At 49.1% G+C, this 19,138-nt stretch overlaps 2 protein-coding genes and 1 long non-coding RNA gene across 3 annotated transcripts; 1 reads left to right on the top strand and 2 right to left on the bottom strand.

The window, feature by feature from the left end:
* Positions 1 to 4,619: 4,619 nt before the first annotated feature.
* Positions 4,620 to 8,185, bottom strand: NME2 (NME/NM23 nucleoside diphosphate kinase 2). Its single transcript, XM_049636424.1, has 5 exons — positions 8,090 to 8,185; positions 7,703 to 7,831; positions 6,490 to 6,591; positions 5,629 to 5,741; positions 4,620 to 4,872 (listed from the first exon to the last, which is right to left on the bottom strand). The coding sequence occupies exons 2-5, from the start codon at positions 7,826 to 7,828 to the stop codon at positions 4,755 to 4,757; spliced, it is 459 nt and encodes a 152-aa protein (XP_049492381.1). The 5' UTR covers positions 7,829 to 7,831; positions 8,090 to 8,185; the 3' UTR covers positions 4,620 to 4,754.
* A 368-nt stretch (positions 8,186 to 8,553) lies between these two features.
* On the top strand, positions 8,554 to 9,471 carry LOC125926719 (uncharacterized). The gene is made up of 2 exons (XR_007459144.1): positions 8,554 to 8,972; positions 9,198 to 9,471. It is a non-coding gene; the product is annotated as an uncharacterized LOC125926719 (long non-coding RNA).
* Positions 9,472 to 11,940: 2,469 nt separating this feature from the next.
* Positions 11,941 to 18,954, bottom strand: LOC125926718 (nucleoside diphosphate kinase A). The gene is made up of 5 exons (XM_049636425.1): positions 18,861 to 18,954; positions 16,734 to 16,877; positions 14,173 to 14,274; positions 12,998 to 13,110; positions 11,941 to 12,247 (listed from the first exon to the last, which is right to left on the bottom strand). Exons 2-5 carry the CDS (start codon positions 16,857 to 16,859, stop codon positions 12,130 to 12,132), a joined length of 459 nt encoding a protein of 152 aa, XP_049492382.1. The 5' UTR covers positions 16,860 to 16,877; positions 18,861 to 18,954; the 3' UTR covers positions 11,941 to 12,129.
* Positions 18,955 to 19,138: the final 184 nt, after the last annotated feature.

Here is a 19,138-nt window from a genome sequence, read left to right as displayed (position 1 = left end):
AATTAAAAATTATCCCAGCTAGCTCTTGTTGTTTACATGAAGAGGAAATGCAAGACACCCTCCTTTACCAACAGTCTCTTCGGTGAGTTACTCAACATTTACTAAAAAAGCTGCAGAGAATTTTATGGATGTAAGATAATGGATTGAGTCTCTTCCCGGGTTAATTTCATCATCACACTTTAGAAATATAGAACACATTCCAAGAAAAACAGTATCTGCTTTCTACCTTAAATGGCTTGAATAGTTGCCTAGTACATGGGAATTCCCAGCTTGGCTCTCATTTACAGTCCCATGAGCTTTAACATATATATATTATTCTTTAAGCCTCTTAGGAAACTAGTTTTCTGGTGTGCTTTATGCCCAGCATATGCATTAAGAGTAACAAGTGTTTCCCAGAAATAAGTAACTTTTTAGCCCTGTGTTGTTTACCCAGCCTTGTGAGATCAGGGAGAACAGTAAAGGATTTCCTCTTACAGACTTGCTGAGGCTGGCGTAACCCTCTTTGGCCGGTCTCACAAGCAGGCCAAATAGGGTTTGCCTATTGACAAAAAGCAAATAACCCTGTAAAAAAGTAATGCATTTTAAAGAAGAAACACAGATGGCTAACAGACACATGAAAAGATGCTCATCATCCCTTACCATCAGGGAAATACAAATCAAAACTACGATGAGATATCACCTTACACCTGTCAGAATGGCCAAAATCAAAAACATAAGAAACAAGTGTTGGCGAAGTTGCGGAGAAAAAGGAACCCTCATGCGCTGGTGGGGATGCAAACTGGTGCAGCCACTGAACACAGTATGGAGGCTCCTCAAGGTTAAAACTAGAACCACCTCTCCCTCTCTCTGTCTCTCAAATAAACTTAAAAAACAAAAAGCTACACTACCATCCAGCAATCACACTACTGGGTATTTACCCAAAGAATACAAAAACACTAATTCAAAGGGATACACGCACCATTATTTATTGCGGCATTATTTAGAATTGCCAAACTATGGAAGCAGCCCAAGTGTCCATCCATAGATAAATGGGTAAAGAAAATATAGTGTATATATAAATACAATGGAGTATTATTCAGCCATAAAAATAAAAAAGGGCCGCCTGGGTGGCTGAGTCAGTTAAGCATCTCTTGATTTCGGCTCAGGTCATGATGTCACAGTTTGTGGGATTGAGCCCCGCGTCGGACTCTGTGCTGACGGTGTGGAGCCTGCTTGGGATTCTCTCTGTTCCTCTTCCGCTTGTGTGTGCTCTCTCTCAAAATAAATAAACTTTAAAAATAAATTAATAGGGGCACCTAGGCGGCTCAGTTAAGTGTCTGACTTCAGCTCAGGTCATAATCTCACAGTTTATGGGTTTGAGCCCCATGTCAGGCTCTGTACTGACAGCTCAGAGCCTGGAGCCTGCTTAGGATTCTGTCTCCCTCTCTCTCTGCCCCTCCTCTGCTCACACACACACTCTCTCTAAAATGAACATTTAAAAAAATGTTTTTTAATTTAAAAATAAATAAAAATAATAAAATACTATAAAAAAGAATGGGAGGTGCCTGGGTGGCCTAGTTGGTTAAGTATCTGACTCTTGATTTTGGCTCAAGTCATGATCTCATGGTTTGTGGGATCAAGCCCTGCATCAGGCTCTGTGCTGACAGCTGAGATTCTCACTCCCACTCTCCCTCTCTCTCTAACTTTAAAAATAAATAAAAAGCATGAAATCTTGCCATTTGCAACAACATGGATAGAGCAGAGTATAATGCTAAGTGAAATAAATCTGAGAAAGATAAATACCACATGATTGCACTCAATGTGGAATTTAAAAAACAAGCAAAGGAGGGAAAATAGAGACAAACCAGGAAACAGACTCAACTCTGGACAACAACTGACCGTTACCAGAGGGGAGGTGGGTGGGGGCACGAGGGAACCAGGGGGTGGAGATTAAAGAACATATTATGATGAAAAAAATAAAGCATTTTGGTTTTTTAAAGGTTTTATATACATATATATGTGTATATATATATATATATATATTTTTTTTTTTTTTTAGAGAGAGGGCAAGCAAGTAGGGGAGAGGGAGAGAATCTTTTTTTTTTTTTTTAATTTTTTTTTTTTAACGTTTATTTATTTTTGAGACAGAGAGAGACAGAGCATGAACGGGGGAGGGTCAGAGAGAGGGAGACACAGAATCTGAAACAGGCTCCAGGCTCTGAGCTGTCAGCACAGAGCCCGATGCAGGGCTTGAACTCACGGACCTCGAGATCGTGACCTGAGCCGAAGTCGGCGGCTTAACCGACTGAGCCACCCAGGCGCCCCAAGGGAGAGAATCTTAAGCAGGCTCCACACTCACAGAGCCCGATGGGCTTGAATCCCATGACCCTGGGATCGTGACCTAAGCCAAAAAACAAAAGTCGGACGTTCAACCGAGCCACCCAGGGCCCCTAAGGTAACGCATTTTAAACAATGCGTGTAATACACGTTCAAATAAAAGTTGTACTGAAATCATAAAAGGTTCTGAAGGAGTTAACTGCTTTCACACACCTAGCTGGTATATAGCATTTACCCTCACCACAGTCCACCCTTTCTCATTCACTACCAAAGTGAGTCCTTAAGTCCACACCGTAAAGTCCACAGCTTTCCCCACTCCAAATTTGACTCCAGTTACCCTCCAACCTTATAATTTTCTGGAGTCACTTGGAAGGAAAACTAGGTAAAGCAGAGTGGTCAAGAGCGTGGGGTCCGAATCCAGCTGCCGGCACTGAAACCTTACTCCTTTACTGGTTAAGTCTGTAATCTGGCTCTGTTTCCTCAGTCGTAAAGTGAGGATACCAACCTCCTAAGAGTTGTGAAGACTGTAAATAAACTGATGTATGTAAAGTTGTTAGAACAGCCTTGACACAAAATAAGCCCATAATTAACTGCTGCTGCTAATCTAAGTACCTCAGCCCGTGTGCAGAGGGATCACCGGGGGACACATTAAAATGCTGAACCTCGGGGGGCGCCTGGGTGGCTCAGTCGGTTAAGCGGCCAACTTCGGCTCAGGTCATGATCTCGCAGTCGTGAGTTCGAGCCCCACGTCGGGCTCTGTGCTGACAGCTCAGAGCCTGGAGCCTGTTTCAGATTCTGTGTCTCCCTCTCTCTCACCCTCCCCCATTCATGCTCTGTCTCTCTCTGTCTCAAAAATAAATAAACATTAAAAAAAAATTAAAAAAAAAAATGCTGAACCTCGGAACTGTCCCATCTGTAACTTTAATAATCAAACTTCTACTTAATGTAGTGAGAGCACATAGCATATAAAAACATTAAATGTGACATTGAAAAATAATTTAGAAAATGTTGAACTTGTAACATTTTTTGCACCAAACTGTCAATGTATTTTTGTCATTGTTTTGTAGTCTAGCGATATGCATTAAAAAAAGTAACAATGGGGCACCTGGGTGGCCCAGTCTGTCAGGCATCCAACTCCGGCTCAGGTCATGACCTCACGGTTCGCACGTTCAAACCCCACGTCGGGCTCTGTGCTGACAGCTCAGAGCCTGGAGCCTGCTTCAGATTCTGTGTCTCCCTCTCTCTGACCCTCCCCTGCTCATGCTCTCTCACTCTCTCTCAAAAAGAATACAGAAAAATAATTTTTTTAATTTTTTTTTAATCTTTATTTTTGAGAGAGAGAGAAACAGAGTGCGAGCAGGGCAGGGGCAGAGAGAGAGGGGACACAGAATCCGAAGCAGGCTCCAGGATTCGAGCTGTCAGCACAGAACCTGATGCGGGGCTCAAATTCACGAAAGTGAGCTCATGACCTGAGCCGAAGTCAGAAAGAAGCTTAACCGACTGAGCCACCCTGGCGCCCCGAGGGGGAAAAAAAATTTTCTTAAATAATACGGAGTCTTTTATATGCAAGTCGCATATCAACTTTCACCAGTTGCCTAACAGAACAAAGCTATTCATAAACCCACATATTCCCGTAACCTCCAATTTTTTTTTTTTTAAGGTTTTATTTATTTTTGAGACAGATGGAGACAGAGCATGAACGGGGGAGGGCAGACAGAGAGGGAGACACAGAATCGGAAGCAGGCTCCAGGCTCTGAGCCGTCAGCCCAGAGCCCGACGCGGGGCTCGAACTCATGGACCGCGAGATCGTGACCTGAGCCGAAGTCGGACGCTCAACTGACTGAGCCACCCAGGCACCCCACATTCTTTTACACCTGCATTGCAGGGGCGTCATCCTCCTCTTACAGATGTCCTTAGACTTCCATTTCTTCAGACATAACTCGCCCAGTTTTCAGTCAACAAAGATGTAACTCTGGACTTGACTGGTCCGCGTTTCACCCTTGGCGAGTTTCAACAAATTCTGTGTACGGAAACCCACCTTTTTCTACATCCTCTAAGGCAGCTGCGATACTTATTTTCATTATTCCCTTTTCAGTTTCCGTACTCACACAACCAGTGCCACACTTGTCCTCGTCCGCCTCACTACTTTCCCTCCTAGATTCTACAAGTGCACCCAGATGCTGACAAGGGGCAGACCGTTCTTCCACCGCAAGTAGGATCATTTGCTTCTGGATAATGCTATGAAAGCCAAGGGACCAAGTCACTTCTTCCAGTTTGGCATCAAGTAAGCACAGGAGGCTGCACCAGTTTCCGAGGGCTTTATTAGTAAGTTTTAGAAAAGAAAGATTGATTCTCTGGCTTCCAAGTCAGTGGAATGCAGAGCAGTGTCCGGGGACGCATCAGGGGGTGCCGAAGGGGACTGATGCTCCATCCACCTTTTATTCGTAGATCCAGTCAAAAGCACAAGGCTTGTAGTCAACCAATTCTTCAGGCTTAAACCACAGGCTGATTTCTTTCTCTGCACTTTTTACTGAATCACTGCCATGAATGATGTTCCTGAGAGAGACAACAATCACTGGCTACCACATTTTAGAGTGCAAAAGTCTGTTCGCGGCTGAAGCAAAGGATGGTCGCTGCAGACCTTTCCCGCCAAACTGCCACCTGAAGCAGGAGACCCAAGGCATTTCCTCTTAAAAGCAACTATAAAATTCTAAGAGTACTGGATCAAAAGCATCCCGTGGCTCAGCTCTGTTATGCTCCCGCTTCCAAAACGAGTGTTTGTACCCCAAGACTGCTGTGCCACAAAACATTACTTCTCTCATTTTGAAAAACAGGGAGAACCAGACCGAGAACCAGACGAGATGGGATACATTCACCATCGGGGGCCATTTCTGTTGCATTTTCTTACAACACTAATTTGCAAAGCTCAGCCAAGACATTCACACGCCCAACCCCTCTATTCCATTCGGATCTTAAACTCTGTAAGGTTTTTGCCCAGATTTTATACAGCAAGGGAACCAAAGGGTTAAATGACACGCCTACAGACACAGCACCGCACAGAGCAGAGGCTCTTTGGCTGTGTCCCCTGAGACCTACCACATGCAGCTCCCTTCTGTGAGGTTTTGGTTAAAATTTTAAGTAGCCCAGGGGGAAGTAACTCTTTAAGGGAGCTTTCATCCAGTGATCATTACCACCTAATTTTAAAAGTTCAAGCCTTCCTAAAATTGGGATATGCCCCAAATGGTTTGTACCCACCCCCCACCCTTTTTAAGTGGCTTTGAGGACACATCATTGGCACCCCTCGGGACTCACCTGCCAACTTGAATACAGAAGTCCCCACGGATGGTGCCTGGCTTAGAATCTGCTGGGTTGGTCTCCCCAAGCATCACTCGCCCCGTCTTTACCACGTTCAGTCCCTCCCAGACCTGGACAGGAGGGAAAAGGAACTGCATCAGATCTGTCCTTTGGGGCCACCGGGAACAAACACTCAGCCCTGCCTGATGGCACACTTCAATCAGACCAGTCAGTGACATGGCCAACCAGCCGGCCCCAGCAGACAGCAGGGACCGGTGTAAGGTGCTCGCACTCCATCCCAGGCACGCTGCGAGGAGACAAAGAAACCACCTACCCAACCCAGGGACTTCCCAGCCTGAGAGGAAGGCTAACAGGACTGAAGGCCCTTCTGCAGCCACAAACACGGACAAGAAACGGTGACGGAAGGGTGGAGAAAAGTGATCAGACTGGAACAGGGGCAGCGGGATGGGCATCAGACTGTTAGCACGGGACACTAGGTTTGCATGAAAACAAAAAGTGCATTGCAGGGAAGAGCAGAAACAAAGCCATCCTCAGAGAACAGGAAGGAGGTCCACTTTCTCCACGACTCTGCGCCTCCTTATTGTACCCTCTGTTCTCTTCCTTCCCAACTGGACACAAATGTCACAGGAGGAAATCGACTGCTCTATTTCTAGCACTGGATTAGACAACTTTTTCCCCTTGCTTTTGCCTCCCAAGCTCCTAGCAGCTCTGTTGACTGAGTAACTCCAGCAGGCTCCGTTTGTAAAACAAGGCATTTGGAGTAGCTGGGGCCGATGTCTAAAAAGACACACGGGCACTGTGCAAGCCCAGTCCTGTACCAGCCCTTATTTTCCTCCATACCCCCCCAAAAGCACTTGCCATGGCCACAACCGGCCCGGAACTCATGTACTTCACCAGCCCGGGGAAGAACGGGCGGTCCTTCAGGTCAATGTAGTGCTGCTTCAGGAGTTCCTCCGAGGCCTGGCATTGAACAGGAGGTTGCAGTTAGGAAGTAAACTGGAGAGGCTCAAATATGGATCCATCCCAACCCCAGAACCCCCCATTCAAAGGACGGCTTTTCTAGAAGTCCAGTTATATGTTAACCCGCATTCATATGTAAGTGTGTATACATGTATGCAATATGTGTGCATATATATATACACATACATATACGCATATACATACATGTGTATAGATATATACACGTATATCTATAAAATAATTATCCTCTCCAAACCCTGACACTCTTTTAGTAGAAAGACTGTTCAGATCATGAAGACACCCTCATAATGTCCCTGGCGTTAGGGATGGTACAACCCTAAAGAGTAGGTGATTTGAAAATCTAGATGTGGGGGGCGCCTGGGTGGCTCAGTCGGTTAAGCGGCTGACTTCAACTCAGGTCATGATCTCGCGGTCCGTGGGTTTAAGCCCCGCAATGGGCTCTGTGCTGACAGCTCAGAGCCTGGAGCCTGTTTCAGATTCTGTGTCTCCCTCTCTCTCTGCCCCTCCCCTGTTCATGCTCTGTCTCTCTCTGTCTCAAAAATGAATAAACGTTAAAAAAAAAAATTAAAAAAAAAAAAAAAAGAAAATCTAGATGTGGAGGGTCTGCCGTTGAAGGAAATACGCCAGAGAGAGGTCCGTTCCCAGTGTCCTTGTAAACATTTCAGATGTTAACCGAGAACGTTCTCTTCTTCCCAGATGGGCCTGGTTAAGATTTCAATACTTATCCCTTAAGGTCCAGATCTGTGCCCCCACCTGTGGCGTGGAAGTGACAGGCACTGCCCTAAGCTGGAGGGAGCCGGCTGTGGGAGGGCTCCCCCCGCCACCGCCCCCCCCCCCCCCCGGCACTTGCAGCCTCACCCCCCACACACACACTTGCAGCCCACGGGGGCCGGGGCATAGGCCCGGGCGGGGGCGGGCTTCCCCCGCAGGCAGCGAGCCCGGGCAGGCGACACGTCACCTCCGCTTAACCTTGCGGAGGGCGCCGGGGCTCGCGGGCCTCGGGGCTGGGCTCGGGCGGCTGTGTCGCCGCGGAGGCGAGGGCCACGGCGGGGAGCGGAAGCAGGAGCACCCCGGCGGCGCGCCGCGTTACCTGCAGGAACTTCATGGCCACGAGGCGGAAGCCCTTCTGCTCGAAGCGCTTGATGATCTCGCCCACCAGGCCGCGCTGCACGCCGTCCGGCTTGACGGCGATGAACGTGCGCTCCTGGTGGGCCATGGCCTGCGGGCGACAACGGCGGCTCAGGGCCCGGCGGCCGCGCGGACAAGGGACGCGGCCCGCGCCTCCCCCCACCCCGCGGGCGCCCCGGCCCCTCCGCCCGCTCCGCGGGGACACGCGCCTCCCGGCCGCCGCCGCCCCGCCGGAGGGGACCCGGCACCGGGCCTGGGGAGGAGGGGGGAGAGGAGCGGGGGGGGGGGGCGAGCGCGCCTGCGGGGAGGGACCGGGGGGCGACAGGGGAGCGCGCCCGCGGCGTCTTACCGGGAAGCTGGCTGCGCTGCGGGGCGGGAGGCGCGACGTGGAGCTGGCAGCGGGGTCTGGAGCCGCTCGGGGGGAGGGCCCTGCGACGGCCACACCCCGGACGCCCCGCCGCCCAACCCGCGAGGCCGCCGCGGCCCGTGGCCCCTGTCCACGCCCCGGGCTCGCCCGCAGTGGGTGGGGGCTCCGGAGCGGGAAGTGGCTTCTCCACCCGGGTGTCCCGCGGCCGGGGCGCAGCTACGCACGTCCAGTCCGCACCCTCCCTTCGGTACCTGTTGCCGCCACACACGCGGGCACGTGCGCGCGCACACGCACACACACTGTGTACCTTCTGCCGACACACACACACACTCCGGTCAGGTTCTCCAGTTCAGCCTGAGACCTACCCCTGACAAGATTCTCGAGTGTCTTACAGCAGACCTGTCATGTTTGCAGAGGGCCCCCCCCCCTTGGGGGGGGGGGGGGGGGTCCCAGGTCCCTGGGGAGGCGGCGGGCCCCTCCTCTCGGCCCTTCCAGACCCCCATCCAGCAGCGCTTGTACCCCGAGATGGTGAGAGCCCTGTATCTGTCTGTCTCCCTTCAGGACAGTGAGCTGATCAAGGGGAGCCCTGTGTCCTCACCCTAGTGCTCCCGGCACTGCACTGACAAGCTGTACCTGCTAGATTGAAACTGGGCTTCAACTACCTCCATTTTGACCTCAAACTCGCTAATTGATTAAATTCTTCCTTTTAGTTTCCCTCTTCACTCAGGCAGAAAACCCTGCAGGCAAGCGTCCCGTGATGGAAACAAACCACCCCCTCAAGCAACAAGAACTGCCCTGAGCCAGCAAGACCAGGGTGACTGACTGCAAGACAGTGAGCGATTTGACCTTCGCTGCCCACTTGTGGGTACGCACCGACCTTTGTCCCACGTAAGCTTTATGTGAACCTAGAAGCAGGGCTGAATCGGTTAAGGGTCCAACTCTTGGTCTCTGCTCAGGTCTTGATCTCAGGGCCGCAAGTCTAAGCCCCACACTGGGCTCCACGCTGTGTGTGGATGCTTTAAAAACAAAAAAGCAATGAATGGGGTGCCTGGGTGGCTCGGTCAGTTAAGCCTCTGCTTCTTGATTTCAGCCCAAGTCGTGATCTCCTGTTCATCAGATCGAGCCCCACTGCCAGCTCTGTGCTAACAGCGTGGAGGCCGCTTGGGATTCTCTCTCTGCCCCTCCCGCACTCCCTCTGTCTCAAAACAAATAAACTTCTAAAAAATGTTTAAAAGAACAAAAGCAAACAAAAAGCAAAACAACATAAGACCTGGAAGGTATTTTCAGTCCTTTGGAGACAGTCTTTGAGAGGGTCCACTGTCTTCCCGGTGGTGGCCTCCCTGGAATAAATCCCATTCTTGTTTCACCATGACTCCCCTCTGCCTTTGGGTTGTGTGGAACCTGGTCTGAATGGGCCCCTCCGAGCTGGGTGCCTTTGCACCCGTGAGTCCTGGCTGCAAGGCGACAGACAGTCCAGCCCTGTTACACCTTGCTGGCTTCCCAAACTTCTGGTCACAGAGCATGAACACACAGCCCTCATTCTGGAGAAGAGACGACTAGTGTTCCCTGTGGCTTCGAGGCCAAGCCCTAATTTGGACTTCTTTTTCGGAGTTATCCAATGACAACTGTGGGAAGGAGGCTGGGAATCTCACCGGACAATTCTCTGGAGAGCTGTTTGCCCCTTTGGCCCCGTCACTAATACCTCTCTGCAGGGGCAGCCTTCTGCTCACTTTTCTGTCCTTCCTGCAAAGACTGCCCTTAACTGGGCGAGGTGTGACCGCTGACCCTGCCTCACGACACACATACTCATTCCCCAAAGGGCTGGCACTTCATCTCACTCCCCCCAAAACAAACAGGCCAGGCTTTGCGTGCAACAGAAATGCCTCTAGTCCTCAGCTGGACAAGAAAACAGTAGCCCCTCGTGGAGGAAATCCTCCCACGAAGTATGCAAAGGTCAACTCTCATTGCGCACTTTAATCTTAGTTTTGTCAGGGATGCCCCAAGGAAACTGGGAGGACACGGGAGCCCCCATCCCAACTCCCCTCCTCTCTACTCTCTACCAAAGCCAGGGCACAGGCAAAATACCAAGAAGGAAAAGCCGCTCAAGTTTGTGGCAAAAGTCATAGTCCCCAACATCTGTTCTCACTTGCCTCCTTCTCAGAGAATTTCTGAGTATTCTCCAAGCACAAGGCCGCCCAAATAAAAACCAAATAAAAAAGGTTCCACTTTCTCTTACAGCGAGACACTTGCCCGTGACTAAGTTCTGGCCAATGAGATGGGGCGGGGAGCAAAGGGGGTAAATCCAGGATTACCCCCTTGAAAGAACGCTCCACTCTCTTTCCCAACTTGCTGTTAGGCATGGGTGGTAACCCACGTTACGTTGGTGAGAAGGAAAGGAGTCACCGGACCACCTCAAGGCTCACAACCTCACCATCACTACCTCCACTTAGCTATGTGGACTTTCTGGGCTTTTTACAGCTTTACTGAGGTATAACTGACAAATAAAACTTGTATGTAGTTAAGGTATACGATTTGATGTTTCAATTTACATCTAGCGTGACATCACCACAATGAAGCTAATGAACGTTATCGATCACTTCACATAGTTACCATTTTTCTTTATTTTTGTGTGGTGAGCACACTTAAGATCTACCCTCCTCGCAAATTTCAAGTGTACATACAGTATTGTGAACTATAGTCACAGTGCTGTCCATTTTTAAATAAAGGGTAAGTAAGTCCCAGGGCGCCTAGGTGGCTCAGTGGGTTAAGCGTCGACTTTCGGTCCCAGCTCTGGTCATAATCTCATGGTTTCTGAGTTCAAGCCCTGCACTGGGCTCTGTGCTGACAGTGCAGAGCCTGCTTGGGATCCTGTCTCCTCCCCTCTCTTTCTCTAAAAAATAAAAAATAAACTTTAAATAAATAAACATTAAAAAAAAAAAAGGTAAGTAAATTTCCAGCTTGCCCGTTAAAGCAACCAAATCAGTGCCCTAACAAATCAAAGCTACTTACAAGATTTTACCTTTTTTAAAAAAATTTTTTTAAGTTTCAGGGTGCCTGGGTGGCTCAGCCAGTTGGGCGTCCCTTCGGCTCAGGGCACCATCTTGCAGCCTGTGAGTTCAAGCCCCACGTCAGGCTCTGCATTGACAGCTCAGAGCCTGGAGCCTACTTCAGATTCTGTCTTCCCTCCCCCACTCACACTGTCTCTCTCCCTCAAAAATAAAATAAAAACATAAAAAGTTAAAAAAAATTTTTTTAAGTTTTATTTGAGAGAGCATACACACGAGTGGGGGAGGGGCAGGGAGGAGAGACAGAATCCCAAGCAGGCTCCACACCATCAGCACAGAGCCCCATGCAGGGCTTGAACTCACAAACTGTGAGATCAGGACCTGAGCCGAGACCAACAGTCAGACGCTTAACTGACTGTGCCACCCAGGCGCCCCTCGCCTGCTTCTTTTAAGGTCATCCCAGGGACCCAGGCCCACTGTCCACACAGCCTTTCTGTTTTGGAGTAGTTACAACTTCTCACACTCCCCATCCATTGAGTCCCTGAGAGCTTCTCAAGAGCAGAAAGGCTTTTATTTCCAATGAATCCTCTGCAGATCCTAGCAGATCCTTCCTGGATGGCTGCTGACTGGCTCAGTGTCAAAAGTGGATGGGATACAGGGTGAAGAGAGGGACAGGGAAAGAGAGAGAGAGAGAGAGAGATCTCTCAGGCCAATAAAAATATTTTATATAGTATTTACACTATTAGCTCAGTTATCCAGAGTACATGAAAAGGAAAAAAGAATCCAAAGCAGTGAGGCGATACAAAGTAACCAACTCCATGGATCCTATACTGGGATGAGATATTTTAATCTGATGGTGGTACATAATACTGTTCAGGGAGCACTCCCAGCTCCAGGAGTTCCCCTCCGCATTACAAGGAAGTTCTCAAAAATAACCGGATTTGCTAGAGGCTGGCCCCCCTGCTCACGGGAGGGAGAGGGGCTGGAACGGGCAGAGCATTGAGGTCTGCTCTCTCGTCACTCGTAGATCCAGTTCTGAGCACAGCTCTTGTAATCCACCAGCTCTTCAGGCTGAAACCACAAGCCAATCTCCTTCTCCGCACTTTCCACGGAATCACTGCCATGGATGATGTTCCTGGAAGGGGGAAGAGATGGCCACGTTACCGAGACCCAAAGGATTAAACTGCCCAGGAGCTCCCCCTGACACCCACTGCCAGACAGCTCGCAGCCACTGCAGCAGAAACAGCCAAAGCTCCGTGTACATTAGTTCGTGTTAAAAGAAAAAGCCCACAGCTGCAGTTAAGGTCAGGATGAAGGATGCCCTCCCCATATCCGGCCCTCCTAGCAACACTGATGCCAGCAGTGAACGGGCTCCGGCCAACAAGGTATGCTGTCCCAGGCCCTACCCTCTCGAGAGAGGCACAACCACAGTGATGTCGATGGCCGGTGGCAGGGAGCTCGCCAGGCCAGACACCAAACTCAGAGGGAGAAACACAATGAACTTATTTTAAATTCATCTGCATATGGCATCATGTCCATCCCAGACTCAGGAACCCAAATTTTTTTTTATTATTATTATTTTAAAGTAGGCTTCATACCCAGCGCAAAACCCAACATGGGGCTTGAACTCACGGCTGTGAGATCAAGACCTGAGCTGAGATCAAGAGTCGGACACTTAACCGACTGAGCCACCCAGGTGCCCACCCCCGCCTTTTTAAAAGATTTTTTTAAAGTAATCTCTGCACCCAACATGGGGCTCCAACTTACAACCCCAAGATCAAGAGTCACATGTTCTACCAACTGAGCCAGCCGGGTACCCGAGGAAGCCAAATTCTCGTGTCACCTAACTCAGATTTTGGAAGAAGGCAAAAGCACCAACTCTCACCTGCCAACTTGGATGCAAAAGTCTCCACGGATGGTCCCGGGCTTGGAGTCCGCAGGGTTGGTCTCTCCCAGCATCACCCGGCCTGTCTTCACCACATTCAGCCCCTCCCAGACCTCCAAGGATAAAAGAACAAATGGTCAAGGAAGAAAACCAATCTCAGCAGAAAATCTGAAAACTATTAATTCAAAACAAGAAAACAAAAAAGCCCCCTTAACATTGAAGAAACGTTTATGGAGCATCTGCTTATCCCAACAACGGGAATACCAGTCTCCCTGCCTCCACTCCTGCCTTTCTACGATCCCTTCTGAACAGAGCAGTCTCTAAAAATGCCCAGTGTAAAACCTCCCAGGTATTCGTCCCAGAGCCCATGAAGTACATGGCCGACACAGCCCTGCCTGATCTGGCCCCTGCCCGTATCTTTGAACTCATGTCATCTGACCTTCTCTTCTACCCACCAGGCTTCAGCCACTCCAACCTTCCTTCTGTCCTTCAAGAGCCCAGGCCCTCTGCACATGCTGTTTTCCTGCTGAGAATGCTCTTCAGTGTGATTTTGTGTACGTCTGGCTCCTTCTCACTCAGATCTCAGCTTGAAAAGCATGTTCCTTGACCACCCAATCTAAAGCGGTCACTTGTCACATCATCCTATTTCATTCTGTGCAAATCACTGATCACTAGCTAATAGATATACATATATATATATGAATATAAATAAATATACATACATATGTATATGTATATATATATACGTTTCTTCATTATGTGCCCATCTTCCCCTTCAAGATGTATAGGCAAGGAAAGCTATGAAAATAAGTTCCTGTGTTGTCTCATTCATGACTATATCCCCAGCGTCTGGAAGAGAGTGTGGCACAATGAGGACAACCCATATATACTGCAATAAACAAGAGACAATCTGCCTCCCTCCAGAAGTGCAGAATCAGGCAGACTCTGCCGATCGCTCCCAGCTTTGAGTCGCGATGAGTCTTCAGTTCAGCAAACAAATGTATTTTGTGTTTGGTGGGTCAGAGAGCCAACTCACATCCTAACTGTCCAATCCTCCCAGCCCCCACTCCCTCTGTATTAAGTGAGGACTTGGTGTCAGAGGCGAGAATCACAGCACACACTCTTGGCTCCCAACTGAGTCATTCGCGTCAATGCCCCCACACGTGCGCACTCACCATGGCAACCACAGGCCCTGATTGCATGTACTTCACCAGGCCGGCAAAGAATGGACGGTCCTTCAGGTCAATGTAGTGTTCCTTGAGAAGGTCTTCGGAAGCCTATTTCACGGAACAGAGGATGAGAACTGACCCTCAAACTATCTAAGGATCAGCCATCTAGTTATTTCCCACTCGCTGCTGTTTGAAACGTGAGCTCGTAGCGCACTGATTCTGTTACAAACCAAACCTTTCCCAACACTACCAGAGGGGAGCTGTGCCAGAGACTAAAAGTGCGTCAGCTTTGTACCAATGTCCCCCCTACTGGCCTTGGCTGATCAGAACAGAACCACAGAACATTAGAATTGAATCCAGCCATCCCAACTCAGACAGGAAAACTAACAATACAATGAATTTCCATTCATTGAGAGCAAGCCTCAACTAAAACGTGAAAAGGAAGTCAGGGTTGGGGGGGGGTCTTGGCAATGGATGAGAAGCAAATTGAACCCGGCCACTTCTCAGGGATACTTCAGATTTATTCAGAAGATGAAGGCGGGTATGGCAACTATGCGATTTCCACACAAACCACTCAAAAGAGCGTGACATCTGGGGCCCCTGGGTGGCTCAGATGGTTAAGCGTCTGACTGCTGGTATCAGCTCAGGTCATGATCTTGCGGTTTCATGGGTTGGAGCCCCACGTCTGGCTCTGCGTTGGCAGCATGGAGCCTGCTTGGGATTCTCTCTCTCTCTCTGTCTCTCTCTCTCTGCCCCTCCCCTGCTAGCGCTGTCTCTCTCTCAAAATAAATAAATAAAACTTTAAAAAAAAGGGAGGGGAAAAAGATGACATCTAGCAATAAATAATTTTGATGAAGAAGGAACTAGAAACTGTCACACTGCCAAGGACGGTATGTGGGACCAAATCAAATTAGCTGGGGAGGAAACCACCTGCCTAGCAATCCCGACTCACCCAGCTGTGTTCTCTCTTTGCCACTGCGCACACACTTGTTCAGGGTCTAACAAGGACCCTTAGTTTTCCCAGTTCTGTAGGACTGCATTGTGGAGGGCACACTGCAGGGATACCCACAAGCGTGGACATCTGCTGCCAAAAAGCACATTCAGAACATCCTGCCGCTCAGCCTCTGGTTGATACTTACTTGCCAAAGTAAAATCACACAGCCGCGTGATCACGCCATGTTAGCAATTCACCCTCTCCCACCAACCCCCAATCCAAATGGAAGACTGGTAGGGGTAGCCTCCGGACACACTGACTTGACCTTCCCTTACCAGAACACTCTTTTAATTCTAGTCATTGCTTCTGATTATCTTTAATCTGCAGAACAGATTACAGCGTGGTTTGTTTTTTTTTTTCTGGAGGAGGGGACATCAGGTCTTTCCTCCTCCAAGTCACCTATAAACAACCCTAGACTCAAGGCAGTCATCCCTCGCCCCATTCTTCACCAAGCCCACACCCTGGATGGGAACTTGGTATAACAGGAAAAATGCACACACTTAGGAGTCAGAGAGACCCGGGTTAAAATCTTCCCTGCATCACTGACTGCATGCCTTCAGATTCATTACTTAACCTCTCCAAGCCCCAGGTTCCAACGACCACAGGCATAGAGATAAGTACACCTCCGGGTCATCGTGAGGGCTACAGAAAACACATGCGTCCAGCACATGTGATCAACAATACTGTTCATTTCGCTTTACCTTCAAAACCTAATTTAATATGCAAACTCTCTGGAAAGCAGTACTGACCCGATACCCGGCACTAACGACTCCATCACGTACCCCCCTCTGCATTAACACCCATCTACCCCCCCCCACCCCGCCCCTTACACTAAAGCGGTTTTCCCAAAACACCACACGGGAACTACACTGCAAACCAAATTCCATTTAAAATGCACCAGCAGAGTCCAAAGATGACTCTAGTGCTGGGAAAAAAGACTGTCCCCTAATTTATCTGCTCTGAGAATTTGAATTCTCATTTCCCAGGCCTGTCTGAAAAAGGGTTCTTGGCCAATTAATTCTTTTCATTTTTCCGGAATACTGCTTGGCAGGTGTGTTGCAAATGCGTCTGTTCTCTACTGTTTTCGGGGGGGCTCCCCCAAGACCAAAACCACAGCTTTCCCCCCAACATCCCCTGATGGCGCCTAATATATGCTACACACTAAGTGGGCGGTAAGTAAGGACAGAAAGATTTCCTTGCTGACAAACAACCTGCCTCAGAGAGGGAGGTGGGGGAGGGGAGAAGCTCTCTGACATAATCTGCTCAAGAAGTTCAAGACCAGGAGCTCAAACATGCCCAGGGCTTTGAGTCAGAAATCACAGTGCTGCGGTAACATATGGAACTCTGCATTGCTAAAGGGAAAGGGAGGCTATTTCTAAAGTCCCAGTAATTGGTTTGTTGCAAGACTCAGCCACAGTGCCAGCCACCGAGTTGTTTCCAGGTCTCAGGACATCTGTGTTCACCCTTCGTGGGGAAGACTACAAAGGAGGGGAAGGGAGAATCCGAGAGGCTAACGTACAACGTTGCCCTGTACTCCGAGAGAACAGAAATATGAAGAATGAAGTCCACTTACCTGAATTAATTTCATAGCAACGAGGCGGAATCCCTTTTGCTCAAAACGCTTGATGATCTCTCCCACGAGGCCGCGCTGGACCCCATCAGGCTTGATGGCAATGAAGGTGCGTTCGCTGTTGGCCATGGTCCTGAGGATAGACAGCTGCAGGGATGAAACAGCACTGAATATCCTGCCTACATCATTATCCTTCTCAAGCGGATTACCCCATAAAGCTGGTTTATATCTGTCAAGCCAACTCCAAAAGTCTCTTTGGTAAAAAAAAAAAATGCGTTCACCACAAGTGCCGCACTGAAAATACTCTAGAAGAGCACACGTATAAAAAATGTTCCTAAAGGGGGCACCTGAGTCAGTCAGGCTCAGGTCATGATCTCAGTTTCATAAGTTCGAGTCCCACATCAGGTTGTCTGCTCACCACGTGGAGCCTGCTTGGGATTCTCCCTCTCTCTCTGCTCCTCGTCCCGTCATTTGCACTCTGTCTCTCTCAAAATAAATAAATTAAAAAGAGAGGGGCCTGGGTCGTTCAGTCGGTTGAGCGCCAACTTTGGTGCAGCTCATGATCTCACAGTTCATAAGTTCAAGCCCCTTGTCTGGCTCTGTGCTGACTGCTCAGAGACTGGAGCCTCCTTCAGGTTCCGTCTCCCTCTCTCTCTGCCCCTCCCTACTCATTCTCTCTCTCTCTCTCAAGAATAAAATAAATGTAAAAAAAAAGGACATTTTGTTAAAAAAAAAAAAAAGTACCTAAAGGAAAAAAGAACTTTCCCTAAGAGAAAAAACAAAGAAACCCAAAAACCCAATTCCTCCTCAGTGCCCTTAATTCTGAACTAATATCCCAGGATGGGGGAGCGTGCAAAAGCAGGGACCATATAATTTCTATGGCATTTGACTTAATAAGCTTCCATTAAGCATCTATTTTGTATCCAACACTGTGGCAGAACTAAGGTAGGGGATGTTAAAAAAAAAAGGAAGAAGACATTTTGTGAATAATCCAGAGAAGGGAAACTAGAGGGATAAAGTGGTGTCAGGCAAAAAGCAGAATGAAACGGTCTGACCTACTACCACAGTCATGGTATTAGGACTGAAAGGGGGTTTAGAGATTATTTCATTGGAATCCCTTTCATTTTACGAATGAGAAAACAAATCTAGGGCACCAGAATGAAGACCAAATTCCCAATTTCCCGATGCAATTTATGCTCCATCATAAGACATCATGAAGATTCTGACAAACCAGTAAAAGGTGGATCTTGAGAGAACTAGGGCCACGTGAAATGGGACATCGTGCAGGAAAGAGGCCTAGAGAATGTCTATCCCAGACCTCGCCTTTTACAGAGAAGACTGGGCTCATGACCTGCTCTGTCTACCCAAGATGAGAATGGAGGAGGCCCCTGACCTTGAAAGACAATCCCTAATGTGGATCGCCACACCACCTCCTGGCTCTCTCTTCCTGTACTTTAACCTCTTATTACAGCACCTTAACATATTTGAATTTTCTGTTTGTGGGTCTGTCTCCCCACTGGTCTGCGGCCTGTATACACGTATGGTTTACTGCTGTGTCTGTCCCTGGCACCTAGCCTCCTGGCCCAGCACTCAATAAGAGCAAAGAAAATATCTTAAATGGTAATCACCCTGCACCTCCGAGAAAAAGAGACAAAGCCCAAAGGCTGGCGGAGAACTCCCAATGGAAGCTCGAGACAGGCAGAGATTCCACAGGAGAAAATGGGGGTAAGGAGCCAAAATACTCCTTATACCCATACGGTGAATTCCTATAAATGTCCACCATACCAACCCAGACACACACCCGTCATTCATTCATTCATTCATTCATTCAGCAAGAACTTACTGAGCCCCAACTCCGTGCCCAGCACTGCACGCGACACAGACAAATAAGGCACAATCCCAGTCGTCGCGGCCCGATGTTCGGAAAGGTAGCCTCGGACAAAGGCGAGTCCACGTGGCGTGGGACCTGCGCTGACAGGTCTGCACCTGTCCACCGGCGCTGCCCCGCCCTTCCCTCCCAACCGATCCCTCTGGCCACCTCTCAGAGCCGGACTCATCCGACCCCTTGGCCTCCCCCGACCCCGACCCCACTGATCTCCCCCTCCTCTCAGGACCCAGAACCCATCTCACCCCTCCAGATGCTCGAGCTGCAACTCCGGCTGGGGAAGCCGGCACCGGAAACACGCCCCGGCCCCACGTGGTTCCTGGCGCCGGCAGGCGCGGAACGCTTCTTTCCGGCTCGGCTGCCGGGGAGTCCGTTTTGGCAGAACACCACTCGCCCACGCTTCCTCTGGAGGGTCGGGTGTCATTCTAAGGAGCAACGTTCCGACGTTTAACTTCCGGCACTGCTTTTTCTTGCTTTTCCGGCATGCTGCTTTTTTTTTTTTTTTTTTTTTTTTTTTTTTTTT

Source organism: Panthera uncia, chromosome E1 (genome assembly GCF_023721935.1).
Source record: "Panthera uncia isolate 11264 chromosome E1, Puncia_PCG_1.0, whole genome shotgun sequence".
NCBI classification, from domain to species: domain Eukaryota; kingdom Metazoa; phylum Chordata; class Mammalia; order Carnivora; family Felidae; genus Panthera; species Panthera uncia.
This window is presented reverse-complemented; position numbering and strand designations above follow the sequence as displayed.